Source organism: Lampris incognitus, chromosome 14, assembly GCF_029633865.1.
Source record: "Lampris incognitus isolate fLamInc1 chromosome 14, fLamInc1.hap2, whole genome shotgun sequence".
In the NCBI taxonomy this organism is placed as follows: domain Eukaryota; kingdom Metazoa; phylum Chordata; class Actinopteri; order Lampriformes; family Lampridae; genus Lampris; species Lampris incognitus.
The window spans coordinates 35,597,222-35,624,474 of NC_079224.1; the positions used below are offsets into that span (position 1 = coordinate 35,597,222).

Here is a 27,253-nt window from a genome sequence, read left to right on the forward strand (position 1 = left end):
CTATTTTACCCACGAGTGACTCTGTTATTTCTGTCATTTAAAAGGTTAGCCACATTTCACCCACAAAAAAATTCAAAAGGCTTCACACAAAGCATAAAAAGATGTAAAATAAGGAGTCGTCATAATAATTGTAACAACAGCAATAGTTATAATAATAGGAGGGAGTTGTGTGGATGTACTGTCTAGTGAGCTGAATAATAAACTACAATATGGCTGCAAATACTGAGCACCTCTATAATCTGACGCTGCCTTTAAACAGCTCAGTTTGTATGATAATTGAGATGTGTCAGCCTTGACACGATTTTTAGCATTTAGTCAAAATGAGGGAAAAAAAAAGGGGGGGGGCAAGCCAGCCTCCTTTTCCAGGTTCCTCCCTCTTTACTCACAAGGACCTTTACTTAGTCCATACACGGGGATATAAAAAGTCCTCAGTCTGCTGAGGCCAGTGGAGGGAAGCAAACGCCACCATGACCGGCAGATCTCATATCCTGTGGGCTCATCTCATCCTGTGCTCTGTCTTTCAAGTCTCTTTCAACAGGCATCGTAAGGCTTGATGACATTATTACCATAAGGGGAGGTGGAATCAGACTGATTTTTGAATGTAACTCTATTTCAATCTGTCCCACAGTTGATACTCCTTTCATCATTAAAACCGAAGCTGCAGATGGGGGCTCGATTTTTTCCAGGCTGCCGGTGAGTTTTCCTGACAATGTGAAGTATCGAATTGAATGTTTTTCAACTATGAAACTCTACTCCCGAGAGACAGTCGTGTTTATTTGGTCCATTCCAAGTTCACGTCCTCACAGGAAAAATCAAACATTGACATTCACTGACTGACTATCATGTTTTGATCTCAGATAGTCCTACCAGAGGGAATCGATCCCAAAAATGTCAACGTAACGGTATGAGGGGATTATTTATCCTCCACATGTTATCACCTCTCACGATATTACCTTGCTAATATTTCAATCCAAGTCACTGAAGATTCTGAGCATAGCTTTTATCTGGATTTTTTAATTTCTGTTGAGTTACTGAATAAGATGTTCTCCTCCTGCAGACTGTATTTCTAAAAACCTGCACTGGTGAGTCAAATATCTCTTACTTTATTTATTGTCTCTTATTTACTTTATTTTTTTTGTTGCAAATTTGGCAATAACTGATCATCATCTCTCTAGTGATTATTTAAAAAAGAGTAAAAAGATGAGACAATAAAACTCAGAACAGAGAATGAAAGTAAATCAGAATTTATTCTGTGGTCAAGCTGAGTGATAAATCAATATAACATTGGTATTTTGGTATGAGACTAGGTGTGTTGTGGGATTGTGGTTGTGGTTGTCATTCCCTGGTCTTAAAGACTGCATCACAGTAAAGTGAGACCATTTTCTGAATTTATTTGATCGTTTTATGAGTGAAATTAACAATGATTGTCTCTACCCGCCTGGTTATCATATCCACATTACTAATGATCACTTATCAACATTATCTTGGGTGTAAATATCTTTCAGAAAAATCAGAAATCACAATCAGAAATGCTTTTATTGCCATGTGCATTACATGCACTAGGAATTTAGCTTGGCATCATTGGTACAGAGAATAAAATAAGATGAAATAATAATAAAGTAAAATGAGCACATGAAAAAAAAATTTTTATGCAAAAGCACACACACACACACACACACACACACACACACACACACACACACACACACACACACACACACACACACAACATATATATGTAGTGAGGTGTGTGGTTGGAATGACAGATGGGTTCAAGGTGGAGGTGGGATTACATCAAGGATCGGCTCTGAGCCCTTTCTTGTTTGCAATGGTGATGGACAGGTTGACGGACAAGATCAGGCAGGAGTCTCCATGGACTATGTTTGCGAATGACATTGTGATCTGTAGCAAGAGTAGGTTGCAGGTTGAGGAGAGCCTGGAGAGGTGGAGGTAGGCACTGGAGAGAAGAGGAATGAAAGTCAGTAGGAGCAAGATCGAATACATATGCATGAATGAGAGGGAGGACAGTGGAATGGTGAGGATGCAAGGAGTAGAGGTGATGAAGGTATATGAGGGTCAATTGTCCAAAGTAACAGGGAGCGCAGAAGAGAGGTGAAGAAGAGAGTGCAGGCAGGGTGGAGTGGGTGGAGAAGAGTGTCAGGAGTGATTTGTGACAGAAGGGTACCAGCAAGAGTTAAAGGAAAGGTTCACAAGATGGTTGTGAGACCAGCTATGTTATATGTTTTGGAGACAGTGGCACTGACGAAAAGACAGGAGGTGGGGGTGGCAGAGTTGAAGATCCTAAATTTGCATTGGGAGTGACGAAGAAGGACAGGATTAGGAACGAGTATATTAGAGGGACCGCTTAGGTTGGATGGTTTGGAGACAAAGCAAGAGAGGCAAGATTGAGATGGCTTGGACATGTGTGGAGGAGAGATGCTGGGTATATTGGGAGAAGGATGCTGAATATGGAGCTGCCAGGCAAGAGGAAAAGAGGAAGGCCAAAGAGGAGGTTTATGGATGTGGTGAGGGAGGACATGCAGGTGGCCGGTGTGACAGAGGAAGATGCAGAGGACAGGAAGAGATGGAAACAGATGATCCAATGTGGTGACCCCTAACGGGAACAGTCACAAGTAGTAGTAGTAGTAGTAGTAGTAGTAGTAGATATATAAAAAATAAAAAATAATAACGGGAAAATATAAGTCTGTCAGTGGAGGGCAGGAGGCCCGCTGAATAGTCGGGGGGGGGGGTGTCTTCATTAGTCCAACGCCAACAGGGAGGAAACTTCTTGTGGTGGAGGTTTTTGTCCTGATGGTCCTCAGCCTCTTGCCAGAGGGCAGGGTCCCAAAAAAGTCATGTCCAGGGTGCTGGGGGTCGACAGCGATCTTCTCTGTCATCCTGGAGGCAGGCAGGTCCTAGAGCAGCGGTCGGGAACCTATGGCTCGCGAGCCATATATGGCTCTTCCGGTGACGGCATATGGCTCCCAGACAATTTTGAGTTGAAAAAAAAATTTTTTTTTTTAAATCAGTTTGGAACTGATTTTAAAATACTTGTGATATTTCTTAATAATACTGTGTCATTTTAAAGTAAACAGAAATTAGTTTTGAAGATAAATTTCACGGGTCACGGGTCACCCGTGGGTCGGGTCGGGAACCAATGGCTCGCAAGCATGTCCGGGTCATTGTAAAGTGAAGAAATCAATTTTATCAGATAGCCAACTAGTTTATCCGCTTCAACCCTTGTAACGGAAAAGATGGCGAAAAGAAAAAAAGACGATGATTACCGTGCATTCCAGGCTGCGTGGACAGAGGAATTTGCATTTGTGGAGAGAGCAGGATCTGCGGTATGTCTAATATGCAATGATAAAATTTCATCGATGAAACGGTCAAATATAAAGCAGCACTTCGATACGCACCATGCTTCATTTGCATGGAAATCTCCAGCGGGGGACAGCAGGAAAAGGGCATGCGAGGAGCTACAGCGGAGAGTGCAGACGAGTCAGCAGCAACTACGTGTGTGGACCAAGCAAGGTGACAGGAATTCCGCTAGCTTTGCGGCTGCTTTGGCAATAGCAAGGAATGGAAAGCCATTCACAGATGGCGAGTATGCCAAAACATTCATGCTTGATGTGGCCAATGAACTGTTTGATGACTTCCCAAATAAAGACAAGATAATCAAACGAATAAAAGACATGCCCCTGTCAGCAAGAACTGTGCACGATCGTAGCATCATGATGGTAAATCAAGTCGAGGAAACACAAATTAAGGACATAAACGCCGGGACATAAGTTTCTCTTGCGTTAGATGAGTCAACAGACGTTAGCCATCTATCTCAGTGCAGTATAATTGCCAGGTATGCTGCAGGTGACACACTGCGTGAGGAAAGCTTGGCTGTTTTGCCAATGAAAGGGACAACAAGAGGAGAGGATTTATTCACGTCTTTCATGGAGTTTGCTAAAGAAAAAAAAACTACCGATGGATAAACTTATTTCTGTCTGTACTGACGGTGCACCCTGTATGTTGAGGAAGAACAAAGGATTTGTAGCGCTTCTCCGTGAACATGAAAAGAGAGCCATCCTAAGTTTTCATTGCATCCTGCACCAGGAGGCGCTTTGCGCTCAGACGTGTGGTCAGGAGCTTGGTGAGGTGATGTCGCTGGTCATTCGAGTGGTCAACTTTATTGTTGCCCGAGTTTTAAATGATCGCCAGTTTAAAACTCTGTTAGAAGAAGTTGGGAATCATTATCCCGGTCTGCTTTTACACAGCAACGTGCGTTGGTTGTCAAGGGGGAAGGTGCTCAGCCGTTTTGCAGCTTGCCTGAGTGAAATCCGGACTTTTCTTGAAATGAAAGGCGTCAAGCATCCTGAGCTGGACAACACTGACTGGCTCCTGCAGTTTCACTATCTCGTGGACATAACTGGCCTTCTGAACCAGCTCAATGTGAAAATGCAAGGTATTAGAAATACAATCTCATCCCTTCAACAAGCAGTGTTTGCATTGAAAGCAAGCTGGAAGTCTTTCTCAGGGACATTGAAAAAGGTCGTCTTCTGCACTTTGAAAGACTGCAACAATTTAGAGATGCATGCTTAGCAAGTGACTCCACTCAACATCTGGATCTCCAGCAGCTAGCTGGCTTTACGTCCAATCTCCTGCAGTCATTCAAAGCACGTTTTGGAGAATTTCGTGCGCGCACTGGTCTTTTCAAGTTCATCACTCATCCACATGAGTGTGCAGTGGACAAAATCGACCTGACATGCATCCCTGGGGTCTCTATCGGAGACTTTGAGCTGGAAGTTGCTGACCTGAAGGCATCAGACATGTGGATGAGTAAGTTCAAGTCACTTAATGGAGAGTTGGAAAGTCTTGCACAACAGCAAGCAGAGCTGGCAAGGGAACACAAGTGGACAGAAATGAAAAATCTTCAACCTGAAGACCAGCTGATTCTTAAAACTTGGAACGAGCTTCCTGTGACATACCACACAATGCAGCGTGTGAGTATTGCCGTATTGATCATGTTTGGCTCTATATATGCATGTGAGCAGTCATTCTCGCATATGAGGAACATTAAGACCAACCTACGCTCACGTTTAACTGATGGAAGCCTCAACGCCTGCATGAAGCTCAACCTCACCACGTATGAACCAGACTACAAGGCCATCAGCAAAACCATGCAGCACCAGAAGTCGCATTAAAAGTAAGACATATTTAATTTATTATACGTTAAAAATACTATATGGCTCTCAATGAAATATATTTAGAAAAATTTGGCTTTTATGGCTCTCCCAGTCAAAAAGGTTCCTGACCCCTGTCCTAGAGAGATGGGAGGCAGCAGCTGATCACCTCTGCCACCAATTGAATGATGCACTGGAGCCCGTCCCGTCCCATTCTTTAACACATATGGTACATTTCCTCCCTTCATCCATATGGCCCCATTGTCTGCATGGATGCATCAAATCAGCGCTATATGCAGATGATGGGGTAATATGGATGAGGGGAAGAAATGTACTATACGTATGTGTTAAAGAATATATGGGAAACAATAGAGAAAGTGGAGTAGTGGTCATATGAGTGGAGGTTCAAATTGTCAACAAGCAAGTCTTGCTACATGATGTTTACAAATAAGCGCAAGATTGATGCCGAGAAATTAACATTATTTGGTCAGCCATTTGAGAGAATATACATTGAGAGTACATATCAAACACCTGGAAACAAAATGCAAAAAAGCAATAAACTTATTACGAGCTGTGGCTGGCTGCAACTGGGGGGCAAATAAACAGTCATTACTTGACATTTATAGTGCGGTTATGAGGTCAACAATAGATTATGGCTGTATAGCATATGGAGCAGCAGCAAAGACATCATTGCAAAAAGTGGATAGACTACAGTATAGAGCAGTACGAATACGTATAGGAGCTATTAAGTCAACCCCCAGCAATGCAGTACTAATAGAAGCAGCGGAGACACCACTGGAGTTAAGAAGAGAGAAACTCACTCTTGTATATTGGGTCACATTAATCAGGAAGAGGGGAAGAAAACCTTACAAAGAAGACGTTACAGGATTGTTGGGAATATTCCAAGATCCAGAGGTATGGGTTTGGGTGGGCAAGAGACGAAAGAGCGAGGTTCACCAGGTCCACCCCATTTAGCAGCGTACCCCCTTGGTTGTCCCCAGAAGTAAAGTTAAGACATGAGTGTTGTGGAAAAGAAAAGGGAATGGCGAATGAATGAAGTGGGAGTTAAAATATGTGTGTACCTGAGTAATAGTTATCACAGTTATCTCAAACACTACACAGATGGTTCCAAGAGCAAACAGGAATGCGTGGGAATTGGTGTGTATGTCCCTGAGTTTAAAGTATCTATTTCCAAAAGAATATCTGACCAGTTATCAGTATATACAGCAGAAATAGCGGCAGTCATTTGTATCATTGAGCATGCCCCCACTTGGTCGCCATTTCTATAACTGAACTTTATTTGCAGGTCTCTGCACATACATACAGGCAGTAGCTGTATGGCGCCCCTACAGGCCACTATCGGTACATCTCCCTTTTTCTAAAGATTGAGATAAAGTTGATCTTAAAGAATAACAGATGATTATCTTCAATCTGTAAAAGTACAATTATTACACTTCTCTTTACCTCCCCCGTTTTTTTCACAAAATTAAACACTGCTTTGGAACCATACAGCATAAATTTACAAATAACACGAGTCCAGAACCCAACATGACCCCAAGAACAGAACTCCAAGGCTGCAATAAAACACAAAATTAAAAATAAAAAAAACTCACTCTGTGTGTGTTATTAGCACTCCTCTACAAGTCTCCTAGGTCTGACAATGAGTCTACTTGGCCTTTGAACCCGCTCCACCCCCGGGGATGGTGGCTGAACCCGCTCCCCCCCAGGTGAGGGTGACTCGACGACAGGAGGGCTGTCTGTGTCTGATTGAGTATGCCCCCCTTCTATTTGCTCTCCCGGAGCCTCCCTGTCATGGCCATTCTCTACAGGCTGTGGTTCAGAGCGTGGAATCTTCAGCAGGTGTCTCCGGTTCCTGCGGATCGTGTTGCCGCTCTTGGTAAGTACCTCATATGATCTTGGAGCAGTCTCTTTGAGGACTTGTGCGACTGGTCCCCATCTTCCATCGCGTCTGACTCTCACTAGGTCCTCTCGTTCCAGAGGTCTCAAGGGCCGTGCTCTTTTGTCATAGGCATGTTTGGACCTGTGCTCTCTCTGTGTGCGGTGGTCAGCGCGCTGGAGCAGGTGCTCCGCCGACGGCAGCTTTGTCTTGAGCTTCCTGTTCATCAGCAACTCTGCTGGCGAACGGCCACATTCCAGCGGTGAAGCTCTGTAGTTGAGGACGGCCAGGTACGGGTCCTCACCCGCTTCTGCTGCTTTCTTTAGCAGCCGTTTGACGATTTGCACTTCCTTTTCTGCTAGACCATTTGACTGCGGGTACAGTGGGCTTGAGGTTACATGCTTGAATCCATACTGTTTAGCGAAGTCTGCGAACTCCTGACAACTAAACTGCGGCCCGTTATCACTTACTAAGGTTTCTGGAATACCATGCCTTGCGAAAATGGACTTAGAATGAGTGATCACTTGCTTTGCTGTAGTATCAGACAACAGCACATATTCCGGATAGTTTGAATGGTAGTCAACTATGATTAAATAGTCTCTCCCTTTCAGCTGAAATAGGTCTGCACCTACTTTTCTCCATGGCTCGGTCGGTTTGCTATGAGGCAGAAGCGGCTCTCTAGGCTGCATATACCTATGCTGTTGGCATATCTCACATCGTTGTACTAGAGTCTCAATATCTCTGTTCATGTATGGCCAAAACAGTACATCACGAGCCCGCCTCTTGCTTTTTTCGATTCCTAAATGGCCCTCATGTGCTAACTTAGCCATCTCTGATCTCATGGAGCTGGGAACTACTATTTTTTTTCCTTTTAGGAGTACCCGTCGATCACTGACAGTTCATCTCTGGTGTGGCGATATGGACTTGGCAGTATCCTGGCCTAATCTCCGGGTGAGAGGATGGCTGCTATGACATCCTGCAACTCTCTGTCGCTTGCCATTTCCTGCGCGAGCTGGGCCCATTTCTCGTTTGATGCAGGCAGCTGGCCTTTCACGCAGTCCACATGGATTTGCACCTCCTGTTCGGTGCTGCTCGGGGCCGTGCCCCTCAAACTCGCTCTGCTGAGAGCATCTGCCACTACTAAGTACTTTCCCGGAGTAAACTCGAATGTCATGTGGTACTTCTGTAGACGTAACAAGACGCTGGATGCGCGGCGGTGCATCCCCCAGTGGCTTTCTGGAAATGGCAATAAGCGGCTTGTGATCAGTCTCTAGTATTATTTCCCTACCATAGATATATTCGTGGAACTTTTCACATCCGAAAACTGCGCCTAATGTCTCTTTCTCAATTTGCGCATAATTGCGCTCTGCAGGTGACATTGTTCGGGATGCGTAAGCAACAGGAGACCATTGTGTGCCGTGTAGTTGGAGCAGCACCGCTCCGAGACCCTCTTTGGATGCGTCAGTTGAGACTTAGACCGGTTTGTCAACATCATAGTGTTTTAACACCGGCTCTTTGATCAGGGTGGCCTTTAACACCTCCCACTCGTTTGCATGTTCGTGCTCCCACTGCCATTCATTTTGCTTTTCCAGTAGACTACGGGGGGCGTTTGTGTTAGCAGACATATTTGGTATAAACTTCCCCATGTAGTTGACTAGCCCTAACGCTCTTTGCAGGTCTGTTTTGTCTTTTGGCGCTGGCATCTCTACTATCGCCCTTATCTTTTCTGGATCAGGCTGTATCCCTTCTGCGGACACCTTTTCACCTAGGTAAGTAACCTCTGTCATCCCAAACTCACATTTCGACTTGTTTAGTTTAAGCCCTGATCTACGTGCTTGTTCTAGCACCCCACGTAATCTCTCGTCATGTTCTTCTTTTGTTTTGCCCCAGACCACTATGTCATCAATAAACACACCCACACCCTCCATACCATCAAACTGCTGCACTGTTTTGTGGAACACCTCTGGAGCTGAGCATATCCCAGACGGTAAGCGAAGAAAGCAGTGCCTTCCAAAAGGCGTGTTAAAGGTACAGAGTTTGGAGCTGTCTTCGTCTAGAACGATCTGGTAGAACCCTGATGATGCGTCTAACTTGGTGAAGAAGTGCACGCCTGCCATAGCACTAGTGATGTCTGAGTTAGTTGGTAGTTTGTAGTGTTCTCTTTTGATCCACTTGTTCAGGTCTTTTGGGTCTATACAGAGCCTTAAGTCACCATTCTTTTTCTCAACTATTACCAGAGAACTGACCCACTCAGTTGGTTCCTCTATTTTCCTCACTATGCCCTTTTCTATAAGGGATTGCAGTTCTGCTTTCAGCCTAGCTTTAAGGGTCACCGGCACCTTCCTTGCCGCATGGACGACCGGTTCTGCATTTGCTTTTAACTGGATTCTGTACTGCCCAGGTAGGCATCCTATACCCCTGAATACGTCCCTGTATTGCTCTCTTATCTCCCCTGTGTCAGCTACAGTCTCATGCTGTTTGTCAGCTGCACCTCTAGATGTCACTACAGACCTGTCAATTACATGCACTCTTTTGATAAGACCCAATCTCTCACAGGATTTCAGACCTAATATGGGCTGTCTATCGCCCTCAACCAACACAAACATAGCCTTAACAGAGCGCTCATCCCTTGACAGTGTGACTCTACATACCCCTTTTGTAGGAATCGGTTCATCCTTGTACGTTCTCAGATTTACCTTTTTCACATGCACTTTTGGCTTCTTGTACAGTTTATTAAAGTCTTTCATCGTCAGTATGTTCACCTGAGCCCCTGTGTCCAATTTTAGAGGCATTGTCGTTCCGTTGATTTCCAGATTGGCTACCCACTCATCCTTTTTGTCCTCCTCGCTCTCCACAGTCCCCACAAACAACTTTTCGTCGTCCTCTTCTGTGTCGGTCGTGTCGGTGTCGCTGCCTTGCACCACCTGTACCGTCTTCTTTGACAGGCAGCACCGGGCGTAGTGATTCTTCTTTCCGCGTTTGCGACAGTCCACACCGTAAGCGGGGCAGTTATTCGGAGCGTGTTTGCCCCCGCATCTGTCACAGTCCGTGTCCTTTGTGGACTTGGGCACGCGGGACTTTCCTTTGCTGTTCCTCTTGCTAGCGGCCCTCTCATGTACCGCATCCACCGCTGCTGCTGCTGCTTCGGGCTCGAATGATTTGAGCTGCATCTTGGTGCTCTCTGACACCTGGCAGATCTGTACTGCCTTCTCCAGGCTCAGATCGGAGTCTTTGAGTAGTTGCATTCTCACTTTCTTGTCGAAAACGCCGATAACCAGCTGATCCCTTATTAGCGAGTCACACAATGTGCCAAAGTTGCACGACTGGCTTTTCAAACGCAAGTCCGTGACAAACTGTTCAATGGGTTCTGACTCAGCTTGTACTCTGTTGCGAAAAACATACCGTTCATATGTCTCGTTCTTTTTTGGCGCGCAATATTCTTCAAACTTTGCTAGCACTGCATCGTACTTTTGGTCGTCGCCCTCCTCAGGAAACTGAAACGTGTCGAAAACGTCCCTCGCGACTCTGCCTGCCACTGTGAGAAGCAATGCTAGCTTCCCACGTTCGTGTCTCGCATCTTCCAGACCGATTGCACACACGTACAACTCAAAACTTTGCTTAAAAGCTTTCCAATTCTCGTGGACATTTCCACTTAACTTCAACTCATCTGGCGATCGAATGTTGTTCATCTTTGTAGGCTAGTTTGACCTCACTCTGGTACCATGTATCATTGAGCACGCACACACTTGGTCGCCATTTCTATAACTGAACTTTATTTGCAGGTCTCTGCACATACATACAGGCAGTAGCTGTATAGCGCCCCTACAGGCCACTATCGGTACATCATTATCGGGTTACAGTGGGTTGAAGAGGTCAGACCTGATATGCATAGACTCGGTGATACGTATGGTGATATTTATAGACTCAATAGCAGTCTTGGAAAGTATACGGTCAACAGAAAACTGTCAGAGAAGACTTAATCGTTGAAATTTACCATAAATTGCTAAGACTACACAGAGGTGGTATAAGATGTACAATTCTGCTGGGTACCAGCACATGAGGGACTGAAAGGGAACGAGTGTGCAGATAAACTAGCAAAAACGGCATTGCAAAAAGAAATGACAGTATCAGTTCCACTCGGAAAAGGAGAAGGAAAAGCCGTGATTAAGAGGAAAGGAGTGGAGATATGGCAGAAAAGGTGGGAGGAAGACCAGAAAGGAAGGGGGTATTACAAAACACAAAAATCTGTCATAGCAAAGAATTATAAAGAAAGGAACAGACGGGAGGAAATCATAATAACAAGACTAAGACTGGATCACGCAGGATGAAAAGGCACTTTGTTTATAATGGGGGAAAGGGGCAGCTATGTGTGAGAACTGTGGCGTTAAAGAAAACGCTGAACATGTAATGTTACATTGTAACACGTATGAAGCGGAATGAGAAAGGTTTCAGGATAAAGCCAGTGAGGCGGGACGGGAGTGGAATCTGATGGGGATACTGGGAACAGAAGGAGAGGGAGAGGGGATTAAAATCACCAGGAAGGCATTATTTACTTTCTTAAGTGACACAAGGTTGATGGGTAGAATTTAATAGGGTAAAATGACATGATGGTACCCACTCTTGTACAGCAGGTAGCGGTATGCACCTTAAAGTTGTTTGCGATCCGCCAGTAAACCGAGAAAAGAAGAAACAGCAGTGGCAGCAACCCGTCCTGGTCCCTGTTGGTGGCAGCAGCGTACCAGACGGAGGTGGAGGAGGTTAGGATGGAGTCAATGGTGGAAGTGTAGAAATTCACCATCATTGCCTGTAGCAGGTTGAATTTCTCCAGCTGAAATTCAAAATCGTGTGAAATCTTATGAAAGCAACAATAGCCATCCTGAAAATATTATCTAATTATCTGTATTGAGATATTCAGGCGAACATACTGTGATACTTGATTTTGTCAGTACCGCCCAGTACCATGTGGTTACTGTACAGACATGTACACGCAGTGGTGAAATGTAACTAAGTACATTTACTCAAGTACTGTACTTAAGTTCAATTTTGAGGTAATTGTACTTTACTTGAGTATTTACATTTTATGCTACTTTATACTTTTACTCCACTACATTTCAGAGAGGAATATGGTACTTTTTACTCCACTACATTTGACAGCTTTAGTTACTAGTTACTTTGCAGATTTAGATTATTAATACAAATTATGAACCAACTAATAATGATGTCTTTTTATAGGCTAAGCTACCCAGCAGTATATAAAGTAATTGTAATTAGCACCACATTTACCAGATGCAACATTAATGTGATGGACACATTATTGCATCAATAATTATAGTCCAATAATATGATATATGATTCTGAAATGGGCCATTCTGCATAATGAGTACTTTTACTTTTGCTACTTTAAGTATATTTTGATGCGAATACTTTTGTACTTTTACTTAAGTACGATTTTGAATGCAGGGCTTTTATTTGTAACAAAGTATTTTTACACTATAGTATTGTTACTTTTACTTGAGTAAATGTTCTGAATACTTCTTCCACCACTGTGTACACGACAGGGTTGGCGTTTGAAAAGTTGTTTGATGGGGACATTTTGTGAGATCGCTGTGTCCGGGTGACCTGATGATGCTCGGTTAACATGAACTGACTTTTCTCAGGTGCGAGAGAAGAGGTATCAAAACTGAACATACAGCTTCGGGACTCAACAGCTCTCATCAACCAACTGGGTGAGGAGGTTTCGGGGTCATTTTCAACACTGAACATCATAATCCCCAAAGAAATGTTTATACGAGCATACCTTTTGGAGAAACGATTCAGTGAGAATTATTTTGGGGAAAAGTCTATTGTGGTCTGGCCTGAACTGAACAAATTTTGCTGCATCTTTCAGATCAGAAGGTATCTGGGCTGAGAAATGAAGCCCAGCTGCTGCGAGTGGACCTTGTAAGATGCCGTGCAACTGTCTCGACCACAAACACCTGTAAGAAAACTTATTGTGTCACACAAGTGGTAACCATACACTTTTAACAGAACAAAAACGAAACAAAACAAAACCCTACATTTTCTATTTAATCGCCAGCTTTCCAAGTCCAGCTGGATAGGAGGTTATCCGAACTGCAGAGAATATCTGAAGACGACAGAACCTTGAGTAAGTTCAACTAATTTAGAAGAAGCAGCCTGACCAAACATGTCATTTTTCCTTTCCAGAACACTTCAAGTTTGCCTTTGTTTCTGTGATGCTTCATTTATTGTGAGTGCCCTCAATGTATATTTGAATATTTCTAGTTCTGAAGATCACTGACCTTGTCAGTAAAGTGAACACATTAAAGGAGAAGATCCTATCTGCAACCAATACTGCTGTCATCACTGGTGAGCACCGCCACTCTTTTATATTATTTGTTATTTATTATTATCTATTATTTGTATTATTATTCATAATTATTGTATTATTTATTATTCAATATTTTTTATTTATTTCTATAATATTTTATTGTTTATTATCTTGTTTATTGATTTATAGCGACAGGCATGGGCGCAAGTCCATGAATACTGGGGTGGCATCCAGCGCTTTACCTGTGCCCCCGTCCATAGGGTTAGTGGTTGTGTCAGGAAGGGCATCCGACGTAAAATTTTGCCAAATCAATATGCAGATTGACAAGACCATACCGGATCGAACAACGGTCATTGGTACTGTGACCTCACAGGGTCCTGATGGAAACTGTAAAATCTGCTGTGGCGACCCCTGAAAAACAGGAAAAAAGCTGAAAGAAGGATCTTGTTTATTGATTTAATTATCCATTATTATTATTTATTTGATTTATTCTTTTATTCTTTTATCGTTTATTATTCTTTTTATTCTTGTTATTATAAACGATCTGCAAAATCACCAAGATTTCCTCTGTATACTCCTCGTTTGCTATTAATACATCATACTGAGATTTTGTATTAATGCATTTAATTTCCCCCATAAACATTTGAACTTAGCTTCTTAGGTGTTTGATTTCAGCAACGATGCCTGACCTCTTGTGTGACCCTTTGAAAATCCAACCGTCCATTTGATGCATTTCAACACAAACTGTTTGAATTTCACAGAGCTGCAGAAAAAGCTGGGGGAAGCCACCCTGGAGTTGAAGACTGAGAAACAGCGTTTAGAAACAAACCACCCCATGTCCCAGCTTGGTAAAAGCATATTCTCAGTTTACATAAGAATCAGTAAACCAGCTGTTGGTGGTGGGTGACAGAAAAGACTTGGCATCGGTATCCGAAAAAGCTAATTTTGCTGTAGTGTGTGAAAAAATACATAGCTAAATGCATATAGTAAAAAAAAAAAGTGTTGATGTGTGTTCAGTTTTTCAGATCATCACACTGCAAAATGAGATCTGGGATTTGGAACGCAAAGAGTCACAGCATTACAATTACAGTTCAACAACCGCCACGCAAATCCAGGGTAAGGCTGTGTCTAGTTAACAAAAGCCTTGCTTCAAATGGGAAAATTTAATCGCAAATACATTTAGCATTTCACTGAACTACTCCCCTTTACTAGCTGACAGTATTCAGCAAGAATCAGTCGTTTCCCTTTAAAATCACATTTAACTGTGCTATCTCCCGTTAGTGTTACAAGAACAACTCGACAGACAGATCATTGAACTGCGGGGAGAGAGCCGATTTGATTCATTTGGTTGGTATATTTGCTCAGAATTAAATAAACTTGCTTGCTTGTTTTTGGTTGGGGTTTTTTTTACCCTCAAGATAGAATAATTGAGGTACAGCGTGCTTCACTTTCTCACACGCGATCCGTGTCTGCCCTCTAGTGGTGGAGCTTATTTCTGTGATTAACAGGATTGCAGAGAAACGGAAGCTGATCGTTTTGCTCATCGACGAATCCAAAAGGCAGTCTAGCGGTAAGTCCCTCGACATTTTGTAATCTCGCCGTTTCCACGTCACTGTATCCAAGACGCACCTGATGATACCAAGCAGACAAAGTCTTTCAAGTTGATTCAAATTTGATTCTAGACCAATGATGCCAAAACTTGTGCAAAGACTGACGCCAGGACGCGGCAAGTCCAAACATCATAGCTGTGACTGTGGTAGTCTACCATCATAGTACAAGTCACAGTTTCACTACACTGTCGTATTTATTCGGGCTTTGTTTCAGATTCCAAATTCCCCAGTGTATCAGAGACATAAATTAAAGGTACAATCTACAACCGGTGCACACATGTGCTGTCCACCTTATTTCGGCCATCGTTTTGGTCATACATAGTAAACCTTGCTTGCTTTATTACTTGCGCATGACAAAACTAGCCGATGGCGCATCGCGCTCAGTTTCTTTCTCGAACAAATTTGTCAGCAGAGCGCTCGTGTTGTCGCAGTACTCCACGTAGTGGTGGCGCATGGCATTACAGATTGTACCTTGAATAATAATAATAATAATAATAATAATAATAATAATAATAATAATAATAACGACACACAAATTAGAGTATATTGCACTTTATTGATCTCCTAAGGTGAAGTTGGATATCCATCCATCCATTATCCAAAACGCTTATCCTGCTCTCAGGGTTGCGGTGATGCTGGAGTCTATCCCAGCAGTCATTGGTTTGATATTCGTTTGAAAAATAAAAGTAAATTAAAGTCTTGCACTTGAACTGTCTTGGAAAAATTATCATGAGTCCACACTGTCTGAGTCAAGTCCAAGTCATTATGCTGTGAAGGCGGAGACAAGACCTTCAAATTGTGGACTTGAGACCGAGTGCACTCTCGAGTTCTACCCCCCTAAATACAAACCCACTGAATATATGTTATGGCAAGTCAAAGCAGCCTGTCAAGCGCCAATGAATTTCCTCAGATTATTTCCAAGCATGTCCCATGGTTGTACTGTCATCTACGTCTGGACCTGCATTACGGATTCATTTCCCTTTTTAAGATTCCCAGAAGCAATGGCGTCAGCTCATTGAGACCCTCAAAAACAAGATTCTCCAGCTGACCAATGATGAGAACAACAAACAACTGAGTAAGTGTCCGAGTCCAAATCCACGGGATCATGTCACGCTGTTGAATTGAATTGTTGTCATTGTTCATGTTCTCTTTTTGACTGCTCCAGCCATGGATATTATGGACCTGCAAAGCCAGTTGGCTGTTTTCAATGATCGCAGTTCCCGCAACACAAAGATAATAACAGACAGAATTAAAGGTGAATTACTGTTCCTGTACTATTTTTCTTTTATTTCAATTGTGTTTACCTTTCATGTATTTTATATGAGATTGTGTCCCACTTGGGCAATCCCATAGCAGATGAAACTGACTTGCTATGATTTAACATGAACAAAGTCTTAGTGTACTAATATGTCAACACCTCTTTTTTCAGAGCAAAAGAAACTAAAAGGGAAAATCTTTTTCTTGCAGAGTTTAGAGGCTTTATAGAAGTTGAGAAGAGACGGCAAGAGGAACTAAGGAAAGAATTGGAGAAAGAAGACTTCATCCAGGCTGACATGAGTGAGTTGGATGAGCCCCAACAGTATTTTTTTTTAACCTGCTCGTCTTTGTCAAGTTAAATTCAGCTTATATGCCAAAACCAATACCATGATTAAAGTTGGAAACCTTCATGGAAAAATGCTCTGTAAGCAAAATTTGTGCAGGACTGGACCGGATTACATTTATTTAATCCCTGGAGAGAAATTCAAATGTCACTGCATTGTACACTGTCAAAGCTGTAGAATACACACATTATATACAAGATTACACAGTGTGTTTATTCTTCTATATAATGTCTAGTATAATGTCAAGTATAATTCAATTCAGTTTTAGTTATGAAGCCCATTTCCTGCCAAAAGGCATCACAATATGCTTTCATTTAATGTAATGAATAAAAAATAATTCCGATACTAATATTACCCCAATAACACACACATTGACATAGAGGAAGAGTCTAATAGGCTTGTAGGTTGTATGCATGTCAGCGACGTGCTGCTTGTCAGGCCATCGATGGCTTTGTAGCCCGTCAGTAAAGCATTGAATTCTACTCTGAAATCAACTGGTGTACCAGGGGAGAATTTTACGGACGAGAGTGATGCAGTCAAATCTCCTCTTCTGAGTTGGAGCGAGAGCTGCTGGATTCTGCATTAAAGGTTTCAAGGTTCAACGTTTTCTCATTAGTTCCTGTAGCTAAATTTGTTTTGCAGGTGGTAATTTTGTTTTCCCCGTCAAAAACTACAAAAGGCAATTTTGACACACGCAAACAGATGACACCAATCTTATAGATGTAAACATCCCACTGGGGACTGGGGTTCGCGCCCCGGTCTCGTCAGATCCGACTACGGCCGGACTCGATGAAGCAGCAATCATTGGCAACGCTGTCTTCGGGAGGGGGGCGGAGTCGGCTTGTGTTCGTCATGTGAATGCGTCTCTGTGTGTGTCGGAAAAACAGTGGTTCGGCTTGGATTCGCCTTGTCACGAAAGTGGGGAGGCGCTTTCCTTCGAGACTGCCGGCCGGAGAGATGCAGTTGGCGAACGCATGCAATACGAGGGTGGGTGTTTGAATTAAAAAAAATAGGGATCAATTGGCCACTAAAAAAAAAAAAAAAATAGATGTAAACATCTGATGGAGTCTTTTGACAGACTAGAGATATCTAAAACAATCCAGTCTGCTTGAGATGAAAAACTGCATACATGCTCCTGAATCTGACCGAGAAAAAAAGGAATGCCTAACTTTAGTGAAGTTGTTAAGGTGATTGGAAGATGTACTGGTGATGCTGTCAATGTCAGACTGGCATCCATCATCACGACACACTTTCTGACCTGAGAATGTAGAGACTTGCATATACTTATTTATTTATTTATTTATTCATTGCATTATTTTTTCTCCCTGTTAAAGGTTTTTTTTAGGGAGTTGTTCCTTATCTGATGTGAGGGTCTACGGACAGGATGTTGTGTTGCTGTAAAGCCCCTTGAGGCAAATTTGTAATTTGTGATATTGGGCTATACAAATAAAATTGACTTGACTTGACTTGCAGGTAGACTTTAAGAGTAAAACTAATGGCTTATCTTTTGTTCTGACCAGTCTTGAGGATCATCAGCTTAATGAAACAGACAAGAGAGGAGAGGTATGAGGATCAATACACAACAACACCAACAACACCAACAACAACAACAGAAGAAATCATCAGTGAGTTCCTCGTCCCAAAGTAATGGATAAATATAAACCAACAAGCAGTAAAGTCTTCCCAGTACACAGACAGCTACATCTGTTAAAGTCTGTGGTCTTTCAGTCTGTTTCCTTACATTTTCTTGTTAAAAAGATGACACTTCCGTCAGGCGTCCAGGTAGCATAGCGATCTATTCCATTGCCTACCAGCGTGGGGATCGCCTGTTCAAATCCCCGCGTTACCTCCGGCTTGGTCGGGTGTCCCTACAGACACAATTGGCCGTGTCTGCGGGTGGGAAGCCGGATGTGGGTATGTGTCCTGGTCGCTACACTAACGCCTCTTCTGGTCGGTCGGGGCACCTGTTCAGGGGGCAGGGGGAACTGGGGGGAATAGCGTGATCCTCCCACACGCTACATCCCCCTGGTGAAACTTCTCACTGTCAGGTGAAAAGAAGCGGCTGGCGACTCCACATGTATCGGAGGAGACATGTAGTAGTCTGCAGTCCTCCCCAAATTGGAAGAGGGGGTGGAGCAGCGACCGGGACAACTCAGAAGAGCAGGGTGATTGGCCAGGTACAATTTGGAGGAAAGGGGGGGGTGGGGGGGAATAAAAAAAAATGACACTCCCAGTATATACAACATTTTGCTACATTTTTCAGTGTTTACAACAACTTTTTTTTTTTATAAATCAGAGCTCCAAAATGCTTTACAAGACAAAGAAAGGGAGTTATCCGAAACCCAGAAACAAATCAAAGGTGAGACAAGTTTCTGTGAAAGAAAAAGTCATCATTAGTGAGACTGTGTTGAATGTGACTGAGTATGGTGTTTGATAACACTTCTTCCTCTCTCTTGGCCTTAGACCTGCAGGCAAAGCTGCAGCAGAAAGATGATAGCTGCTCAGAACTACAGAACAAGTATGAGAGTAAGCACTTCAACCTTTGGGATTTGCTTAAAACAACTGTCTCAATGGGCATCGAGGTGGCGTGGCGGTCTATTCCGTGGCCTGCCAACACAGGGATCGCTAGTTCGAATCCCCGTGTTACCTCCGGCCTGGTCAGGCGTCCCTACAGACACAATTGGCCGGTCTGCGGGTGGGAAGCCGAATGTGGGTATGTGTTCTGGTCACTGCACTAGCGCCTCCTCTGGTTGGTCGGGGATGCCTGTTTGGGGGGAAGGGGGAACTGGGGGGATAGCATGATCCTCCCACACGCTACGTCCCCCTGGTGAAACTCCTCATTGTCAGGTGAAAAAAAGCGGCTGGCAACTCCACATGTGTCGAAGGAGGCATGTGGTAGTCTGCAGCCCTCCCCGGACTGGCAGAGGGGGTGGGGGAGGAGGAGAAACTACTACTACTGCTACTACTTTCGGCTGCTCCCGTTAGGGGTCGCCACAGCGGATCATCCATTTCCATCTCTTCCTGTCCTCTGCATCTTCCTCTGTCACACCAGCCACCTGCATGTCCTCCCTCACCACATCCATAAACCTCTTTCTTGGCCTTCCTCTTTTCCTCTTCCCTGGCAGCTCCATATTCAGCATCCTTCTCCCAATATACCCAGCATCTCTCCTCCACACATGTCCAAGCCATCTCAATCTTGCCTCTCTTGCTTTGTCTCCAAACCGTCCAACCTGAGCTGTCCCTCTAATCTACTCGTTCCTAATCCTGTCCTTCTTCATCACTCCCAATGAAAATCTTAGCATCTTCAATTTTGCCACCTCCAGCTCCGTCTCCTGTCTTTTCATCGATGCCACTGTCTCCAAACCATATAACATAGCTGGTCTCACAACCCTCTTGTTGTGACAACAATTGAGGAGAAAAAGGGGGGAAAAAAAAACAACCGAAAAAACAATTGTTTCACTACTGATCTTACAAATGTGATATTTGTCCATATCTCTCAGCGATGAAGGATGAAATTGAGGATAAAATCAGCGAACTGAGCAGAGGTGGAGAGAGAAAAGTGGCTCTTGGTGAGTGAGACTAAAGTGCAACTTTGTAAAATGGTCCTTGGATAAGAGTAATGCCCTCAGTATAACTGAAACATTGCCATGATATTTCCCAGTCAGTTTTTTGTAGCCAAAGTGATGTTTACTACATTTGTCTGTTTTAGTTTTGGGGATATTGGAGCTGAATAATGTGTTATCAGACCTGGAGACTCGACTCTTGACTAAAGAAGACGAAGATAAGACCTCAGGTGAGTAATGATTGTTGAGGTGAATGGATGTGATTATTTTTTGCATTGTAGCATCTTTGCAATGTTACATAGATAGATAGACAGACAGATAGACAGACAGACAGACAGACAGACAGACAGACAGACAGACAGACAGATAGATAGATAGATAGATAGATAGATAGATAGATAGATAGATAGATAGATAGATAGATAGATAGATAGATAGATAGATAGATAGATAGATAGATAGATAGATAGATAGATAGATAGATAGATAGATAGATAGATAGATAGATAGATAGATTGATTATTGTCCTCAGAGAGGAAATTCGTTTTTCCTGGTTGGTGCTGGTACCAGAATACTACATACAAATCAGCAGACACAAAATACAGTAAATCGGGACGTCCGGGTAGCATAGCAGTCTATTCCGTTGCCTACCATCACAGGGGTCGCCGGTTCAAATCCCCTCGTTACCTCCGGTTTGGTCGGGCGTCCCTATAGACAGCTGGAACGATCATAGGAACTGCTCTCCCACCCATCCAGGCCATCTATGATGCACGGTGCAGCCGGAAGGATCTCAGCATCTTGAAAGACCCCACCCACCCTTCCCACATCCACTTCACCCTCCTACCTTCTGGCAGGAGGTACTGGTGTGTCTGTGCTGCCTCCACCAGGCTATGCAACAGTGTCATTCCTCAGGCTGTGAGGTTCCTCAACACCCTGAACACTTAGACCTTCCATAAAATGACTTTTTGACCTTCTTACTCACTTTCTGTGTCAGGTGTGCTTGGGATGTTTAGGTCTGTGAAGTAATTTTTTTGTTTTTAATGCACTTCTTGTTTTTAATATTTATTGCGTGTTATTTGTTTTTATGTGGCACTGAGGTCCGAGTGAAGCGTAATTTCGTTCCCTTGTATGTATGAGACATGCATATAAGGCAATAACAATAAAAGCAGTCTAAGTGTAAGTCTAACTGGGGGGAATAGCATGATCCTCCCACACGCTATGTCCCCCTGGTGAAACTCCTCACTTTCAGGTGAAAAGAAGCAGCTGGTGACTCCACATGTATCAAAGGAGGCATGTGGTAGTCTGTAGCCCTCCCCGGATCAGCAGAGGGGGTCGAGCAGCGACTAGGACAGCTCAGAAGAGTAGAGTAATTGACCAAGTACAATTGGGGAGAAAAAAAAGGGGGGGGGGTAAATAAATAGATAAATAAAACAAAGTACAGTAAATCAGAAATTGTACTCTACTATAGTAATACATAGTATGAACTCAGGGACATAACACAGCAACTCAGACATACGACAAACATATTGACATTGCAAACACACTCGGCTGTGTTTGTAATGTCAGCATGTCTGACATATTGACTGAGGGGGTCCTTGGTGAGTACATGAATAGCAGAGGCGATAAAACAGGCCATTCATTATGCAGAAATAACCAAATACCATACACATGAAATAGATGTGCTTGAACTATGATGAGTGGTAATTACGGAGTAATATATGAGTAAAATAGAGGTTTTATTTAGGAATTTATAAAATAGGGTTTTATGTAGGTTATACTCAACCTCACATAATAATGACAGGACAGCAAACTAGAGATATAGAAAAGACCCAATTTTTCCCCCCACCTTTTTCTCCCCAATTGTACCTTGCCAATCACCCCACTCTCTGAGCTGTCCCGGTTGCTGCTCCACCCCCTCTACTGATCCGGGGAGGGCTGCAGACTACCACATGCCTCCTCCGATACATGTGGAGTCACCAGCCGCTTCTGTTCACCTGACAGTGAGGACTTTCGCCAGGGGGACGTAGAGCGTGGGAGGATCATGCTATTCCCCCCCAGTTCCGCCTTCCCCCGAACAGGTGCCCTGACCGACCAGAGGAGGCGCTAGTGCAGAGACCAGGACATATACCTACAATCTGGCTTCCCACCTGCACACACGGCCAATTATGTCTGCAGAGATGCCCAACCAAGCCGGAGGTAACACGGGGATTCAAACCGGTGTCCCCGTGTTGGAAGGCAACAGAATAGACCACTATGCTACCCAGATGCCCCAAAAAGACCCAATTTTTACTCGATCATTCATCATAGTTCAGTTACATTTATTTTACACGTAAGTTACTCAGTTTCTGTGAAATGAATGGCCTAAGTTTCAAGGGTTACTGACAAAACTTTTAGCAAAGCAGGTCTTTCTGCAAATCAATGTCTTGTAGCATCTATGACCAGCAAGGGAGGAGGGTGACTTGCTCCGAGTCACGTGCTTTACGTTTTAAAGTTGTGAGGATAGGATCAGATACTCTCAAATGTAATTACAATATATCATGCTCCCATTCACATTCACTGTTTATCCGTATTTCCCCTAGACATGGAGGAGATAGCGAGGAAGAGGGAAGAACTAAAGGCCAAGTATGCAGAGCTGGAGAAGCTGATCCCCACCAGCAATTTAGGTGAGCTTGCTTACCGATGATCCCAGTTGATCTGAAGCAGCTATCGACATGCTCATTTCTCCAGACTGAATGCTTACCTGCTCAAAATGTGTGTTTCAGTTTCAGAAATCCTTTTGCTGCAGAGTTCTGTACGGGACCTGCTGGGAAGGCCTGTCAACAGGAACACAATGCAACAATTTCAAAGTATTTCACCAGTGTACCCATTTAGGACAGTAGTTGAAAACAAATAAACATGAATATACTTGAGAGAGAGGTAACGTATAGTGATTATTTGCTTGGTTTTTTTTTCAGCGTTGCAAAATGAGCTGGAGAGAAATATCACTGCAAATGAAGCCGACGGCAATGAGAATATTAACCTGGGTGAGTAAGAAACGATAGAATGAGAAAGCAGGAGAGACAATCTCAGTTTTCTTCCATTCACGTCCACAATGAACTGATGAGCTGGTAGTTCATAACTCTACTTTCAGTTTCCTATTATTTATGCAAAAATAATTTGTTTAGAAACAAAATAATATGTTTAGAGACACTGTCCTACATTGGCACTTATTCAATTTTTATCTGTTGGAGAGTGTAATGGGCGGCACGGTGGTTAGCACAGTGGCCTCACAGCGAGAAAGTCCTGGGTTCGAGCCCCGGGGTAGTCCAACCGTGGGGGTCGTCCCGGGTCGTCCTCTGTGTGGAGTTTGCATGTTCTCCCCGTGTCTGCGTGGGTTTCCTCTGGGTGCTCCAGTTTCCTCCCACAGTCCAAAGACATGTAGGTCAGGTGAATTGGCCATACTAAATTGTCCCTAGGTGTGAATGTGTGTGTGTGTGTGTGGGCCCTGTGATGGTCTGGCGGCCCGTACAGGGTGTCTCCCCGCCTGCCGCCCAATGACTGCTAGGATAAGCTGCAGCATCCCCGCCACCCTGAGAGGAGGATAAGCAGTTTGGATAATGGACGGATGGATGGAGAGTGTAATGTGATTGCAAAGCCCTCTGGAACCGAACTGTGATTGGGGGCGTTACAAATAAAATTCGACTCAACATGTCACACTTTGAGTTCAAGTAACCTACATCCATTCCTGATGGGAGCTTTCTGTTGCATTATGCTTTAGTGCTGAAAATCATGACACTGCAGAACCAGGTGGAGTGGCTGCAGAAACAGCTGTCAAACCCTCAGTTCTCCCAAAGCTCGGAGGTCACCAGTAAGTTCCTCCTACAGCACATTCCTTCACCAAACACACATTCTCCAAGGCACAGGTACAGTTTTCACAATGTAATAGTGCAGTAAATTTAAAGGGACCATCAGTAAAAAAAAATTCGCTAATGACCACCATTAGAGAAAAACTGTCCTTGTGAGCAACGGTGGCCTGCAAGTGACACAAGTCATGCTAATGACATCTCACAGTTTTGCAAGCTAACGCAGATATTCTGCAGAAATGTCAAGTGAAGACATAATCATATTATAAAACACAATACTTACAACTTATCACACATGGCTGTAAATTGAATGACAATGCTTTTTACCTGTCTAACAGTAGCACGGCCATCTTGACTTGGCTTTTTATGCCTTTATAATAACAGAGTTTTTTCCCATCTCAAAAGCGATAGTTATCATGAAACTGTTTTTTCCAGATTTTGTTTTTGGAGATTCTTTTGAGCTATGCTGCAAAGCTCCATCTTAGAAAGTTGGAATGTGGGTGCGTCTGGGGAGCACAGTGGTCTATTCCATTTCCTACCAGGACTTGTGTGAAAATCTGACGATGTTTTGGGTCATATTGATGCAGAAATATAGAAAATTCTAAAGGGTTCACAAACTTTCAAGCACCACTGTATATCGGAGGAGGCATGTGGTAATTTGCAGCCCTCCCCGGATCGGCAGAGGGGGTGGGGCAGCGAAGGCTCGGAAGAGTGGGGTAATTGGCCGGATACAGTTGGGGGGGAAAAGGGGGGGGGGAATCAAACAAACCAACAAAAATGGTGTATATGGTTTTTTGAAGCCTCCCCACCCACCAAGAGACCCCACCATCACCCTTAAAAATGTTTTTACAATTTGACCATGGATTATGAGAATATTGCTATTGCCTTATCTTGTCTTATTGTTTTTCTACATTTGATTAAAAGAGTGTGCATGACTGTTATAAAATTTGCATTGATGTCATTTATCTCAGGACTGACAAACCAGCTTGAGGTCAGCAAGGGGAAACTCCAGAATCTCATTGATGAACTGAATGACAAGAGCCAAGCAAACTCCAGACTGAGTAAGTATCAACGAAACATGGAGCCTATCTACAACCATCTACTTGAATATCAGTACACAGATTAATATTACATGTGGTCTGCCGTTTCTATATTCCTCAGCTTTGAAAATCCTTGAGCTTCAAAACCAACTCAGAGAGATAGCAGCACAACACCTTGGGAAAGCCAAGACGTGGACTGTTATGCTTACTCGTGAGTGTCTCTCAATTTCAAGAAATTCAAGTCGTCCTAACAACACCTTTCCTAACACAAACGCAAAACTGACTCTTCTTAGAACTGAGAGAGGAGATGGAGGCAAAAACAGAAGAGAACACCCGCAGTCAGGCTCAAATCAAACGTAGGTTTTAAGGTGCACCTCAGATCGTTGGAGCACTTTTCACATTGCTGCAATGCATTTATGACACGTGATCACTGTTTGTTGTTTCACTAGACCTGCAACACAAACTGCAAAAGAAAGAGGCAGAATGTTCCGGTACCCAACAGAGACTTGATGGTGAGTCCAACTCATATTGACGATTTTAGCAGTTCAATTATCAAGTCAATTATCAGGGACATGATTTTCTGTCTGTGGGTTTAACACCTGGAATCAATATTTTCCTCAAAGTTGTGCAGAAGAATCTGGATGACAAACTCAAAGAACTGGAAGCCAAATCAGACACTGTTACCTCACTTGGTGAGTATATCTGATGTATCTAAAGGTAGCGTAGCAGTCTATTCCATTGCCTGCCAACACAGGGATCACTGGTTCGAATCCCCCATGTTACCTCCGGCTTGGTCGTATGTCCCTACAGACACAATTGGCTGTGTCTGCGTGTGGGAAGCCGGATGTGGGTGTGTGTCCTGATCGCTGCACTAGTGCCTCCTCTGGTCGGTTGGGGCGCCTGGTCGGGGGGAGGGGGAACTGGGGGGGGAATAGCATGATCCCCCCACGTGCTACATCCCTCTGGCGAAACTCCTCACTGTCAGATGAAAAGAAGCGGCTGGCAACTCCACATGTGTCGGAGGAGGCATGTGGTAGTCTGCAGCCCTGCCTGGATTGGCAGAGGGGGTGGAGCAACAATCAGGACGGCTCGAAAGAATGGGGTAATTGGCCGGATACAATTGGGGAGGAAAAAAAAATGTGTTGCCCCACACCCACTGGCTGCCCTGTATATAATATATATATAATTTATATTTTGCATGGGTAATGAGAGTATTTTCTCTGAAGGCATCTGAGCACATGTTGCCTGAGCTGGGCAATATATTGATGTAATATTAATAACGTGATATGAGACTAGATGAGGGATGTTGATTCTGGTAATATATTTAAATGTCATTCACAGGTCTTCAAGCCTGCATTGCAGTAAATTGAGACAAATTCCTGAACTAATTCGACTGTTTTTGTTAGGGCTTAGGCGAACGCGCGGACCTAAGGATGCAGGAGACAGTGCAGTGGTGCTAAAACGGGTTTATTCGTCTTAGCCAAAAGGTCGGCAACAGAAAAAGGCAGGAGCCGGTGACTGAAGGCAGGCTGGCGCCTTCCCGGGATCTGGGCGGAAGCAACGAGGTCCTGGATCTGGAAATGGCAAGGGGGAAGAGTTTGGTCAAGAGACAAACAAACAAACGGCGAGAACGCTTTCTCGGGGAACTTCTTCTGGATAGGGTACGCAGGCACTACCAATGAGACGGAATTATCTGGCAAAGTGGTGAAGACTGAACCAGGCTTTTATGGAGAAGAGGTGGGTAATTGCACATGGGGATCAGGTGTGCCTTGCTGCACTCAGCCCAGAAGTAGGTCAGCCACGCCTCCATGTCGCAGCCCATCCTGCAGGTACTCAGAGAGGAGGGGGAACACTCAGACCATAACAGTACCCCCCCCTAATGGACGCCTCCTGGCGTCCTACCAGGCTTGTGCGGGAATCTGCTATAAAAATCAGTCAAAAGGTCAGGATCCAGAATCAGGGAGCGTGAGATCCAAGAGCGCTCCTCTGGGCCGTACCCCTCCCAGTCTACCAGATATTGGTAGCCACGGCCCCGCCTGCGGACATCCAGGATGCAGTTGACAGTGAAGGCCGGGTGGCCATCGATGAGACGGGGGAGAGGAGGGGGGGGGGGGTCAGCGGACTGTCGGTAACCGGTTTCAAGAGGGAAACATGGAAGACGGGGTGTACCTTGAGTGCTGCGGGGAGCCTCAGTTTGATGG

General features: G+C 44.0%; 1 protein-coding gene across 2 annotated transcripts in view; it reads left to right on the forward strand.

Moving 5' to 3' along the window:
• Positions 1-446: 446 nt before the first annotated feature.
• The window catches only part of si:ch211-14a17.10 (uncharacterized), a 41,317-nt gene continuing 14,510 nt past the window's right edge, over positions 447-27,253 (forward strand). For both annotated transcript variants that reach the window (XM_056293364.1, XM_056293365.1), the window contains exons 1-29: positions 447-543; positions 629-693; positions 858-902; positions 1,058-1,082; positions 12,726-12,794; positions 12,956-13,045; positions 13,145-13,213; positions 13,351-13,434; positions 14,158-14,244; positions 14,414-14,512; positions 14,678-14,743; positions 14,877-14,966; positions 15,995-16,081; positions 16,172-16,261; positions 16,474-16,563; positions 18,128-18,232; positions 18,904-18,966; positions 19,071-19,133; positions 20,108-20,176; positions 20,317-20,400; positions 22,750-22,833; positions 22,933-23,016; positions 23,125-23,193; positions 23,928-24,017; positions 24,984-25,073; positions 25,174-25,263; positions 25,346-25,408; positions 25,502-25,564; positions 25,676-25,744. In XM_056293364.1, the coding sequence (XP_056149339.1) occupies positions 468-543; positions 629-693; positions 858-902; positions 1,058-1,082; positions 12,726-12,794; positions 12,956-13,045; positions 13,145-13,213; positions 13,351-13,434; positions 14,158-14,244; positions 14,414-14,512; positions 14,678-14,743; positions 14,877-14,966; positions 15,995-16,081; positions 16,172-16,261; positions 16,474-16,563; positions 18,128-18,232; positions 18,904-18,966; positions 19,071-19,133; positions 20,108-20,176; positions 20,317-20,400; positions 22,750-22,833; positions 22,933-23,016; positions 23,125-23,193; positions 23,928-24,017; positions 24,984-25,073; positions 25,174-25,263; positions 25,346-25,408; positions 25,502-25,564; positions 25,676-25,744 (2,218 nt within the window). In that variant the 5' untranslated portion in view covers positions 447-467. The remainder of the gene's footprint in view (positions 544-628; positions 694-857; positions 903-1,057; positions 1,083-12,725; positions 12,795-12,955; positions 13,046-13,144; positions 13,214-13,350; positions 13,435-14,157; positions 14,245-14,413; positions 14,513-14,677; positions 14,744-14,876; positions 14,967-15,994; positions 16,082-16,171; positions 16,262-16,473; positions 16,564-18,127; positions 18,233-18,903; positions 18,967-19,070; positions 19,134-20,107; positions 20,177-20,316; positions 20,401-22,749; positions 22,834-22,932; positions 23,017-23,124; positions 23,194-23,927; positions 24,018-24,983; positions 25,074-25,173; positions 25,264-25,345; positions 25,409-25,501; positions 25,565-25,675; positions 25,745-27,253) is intronic.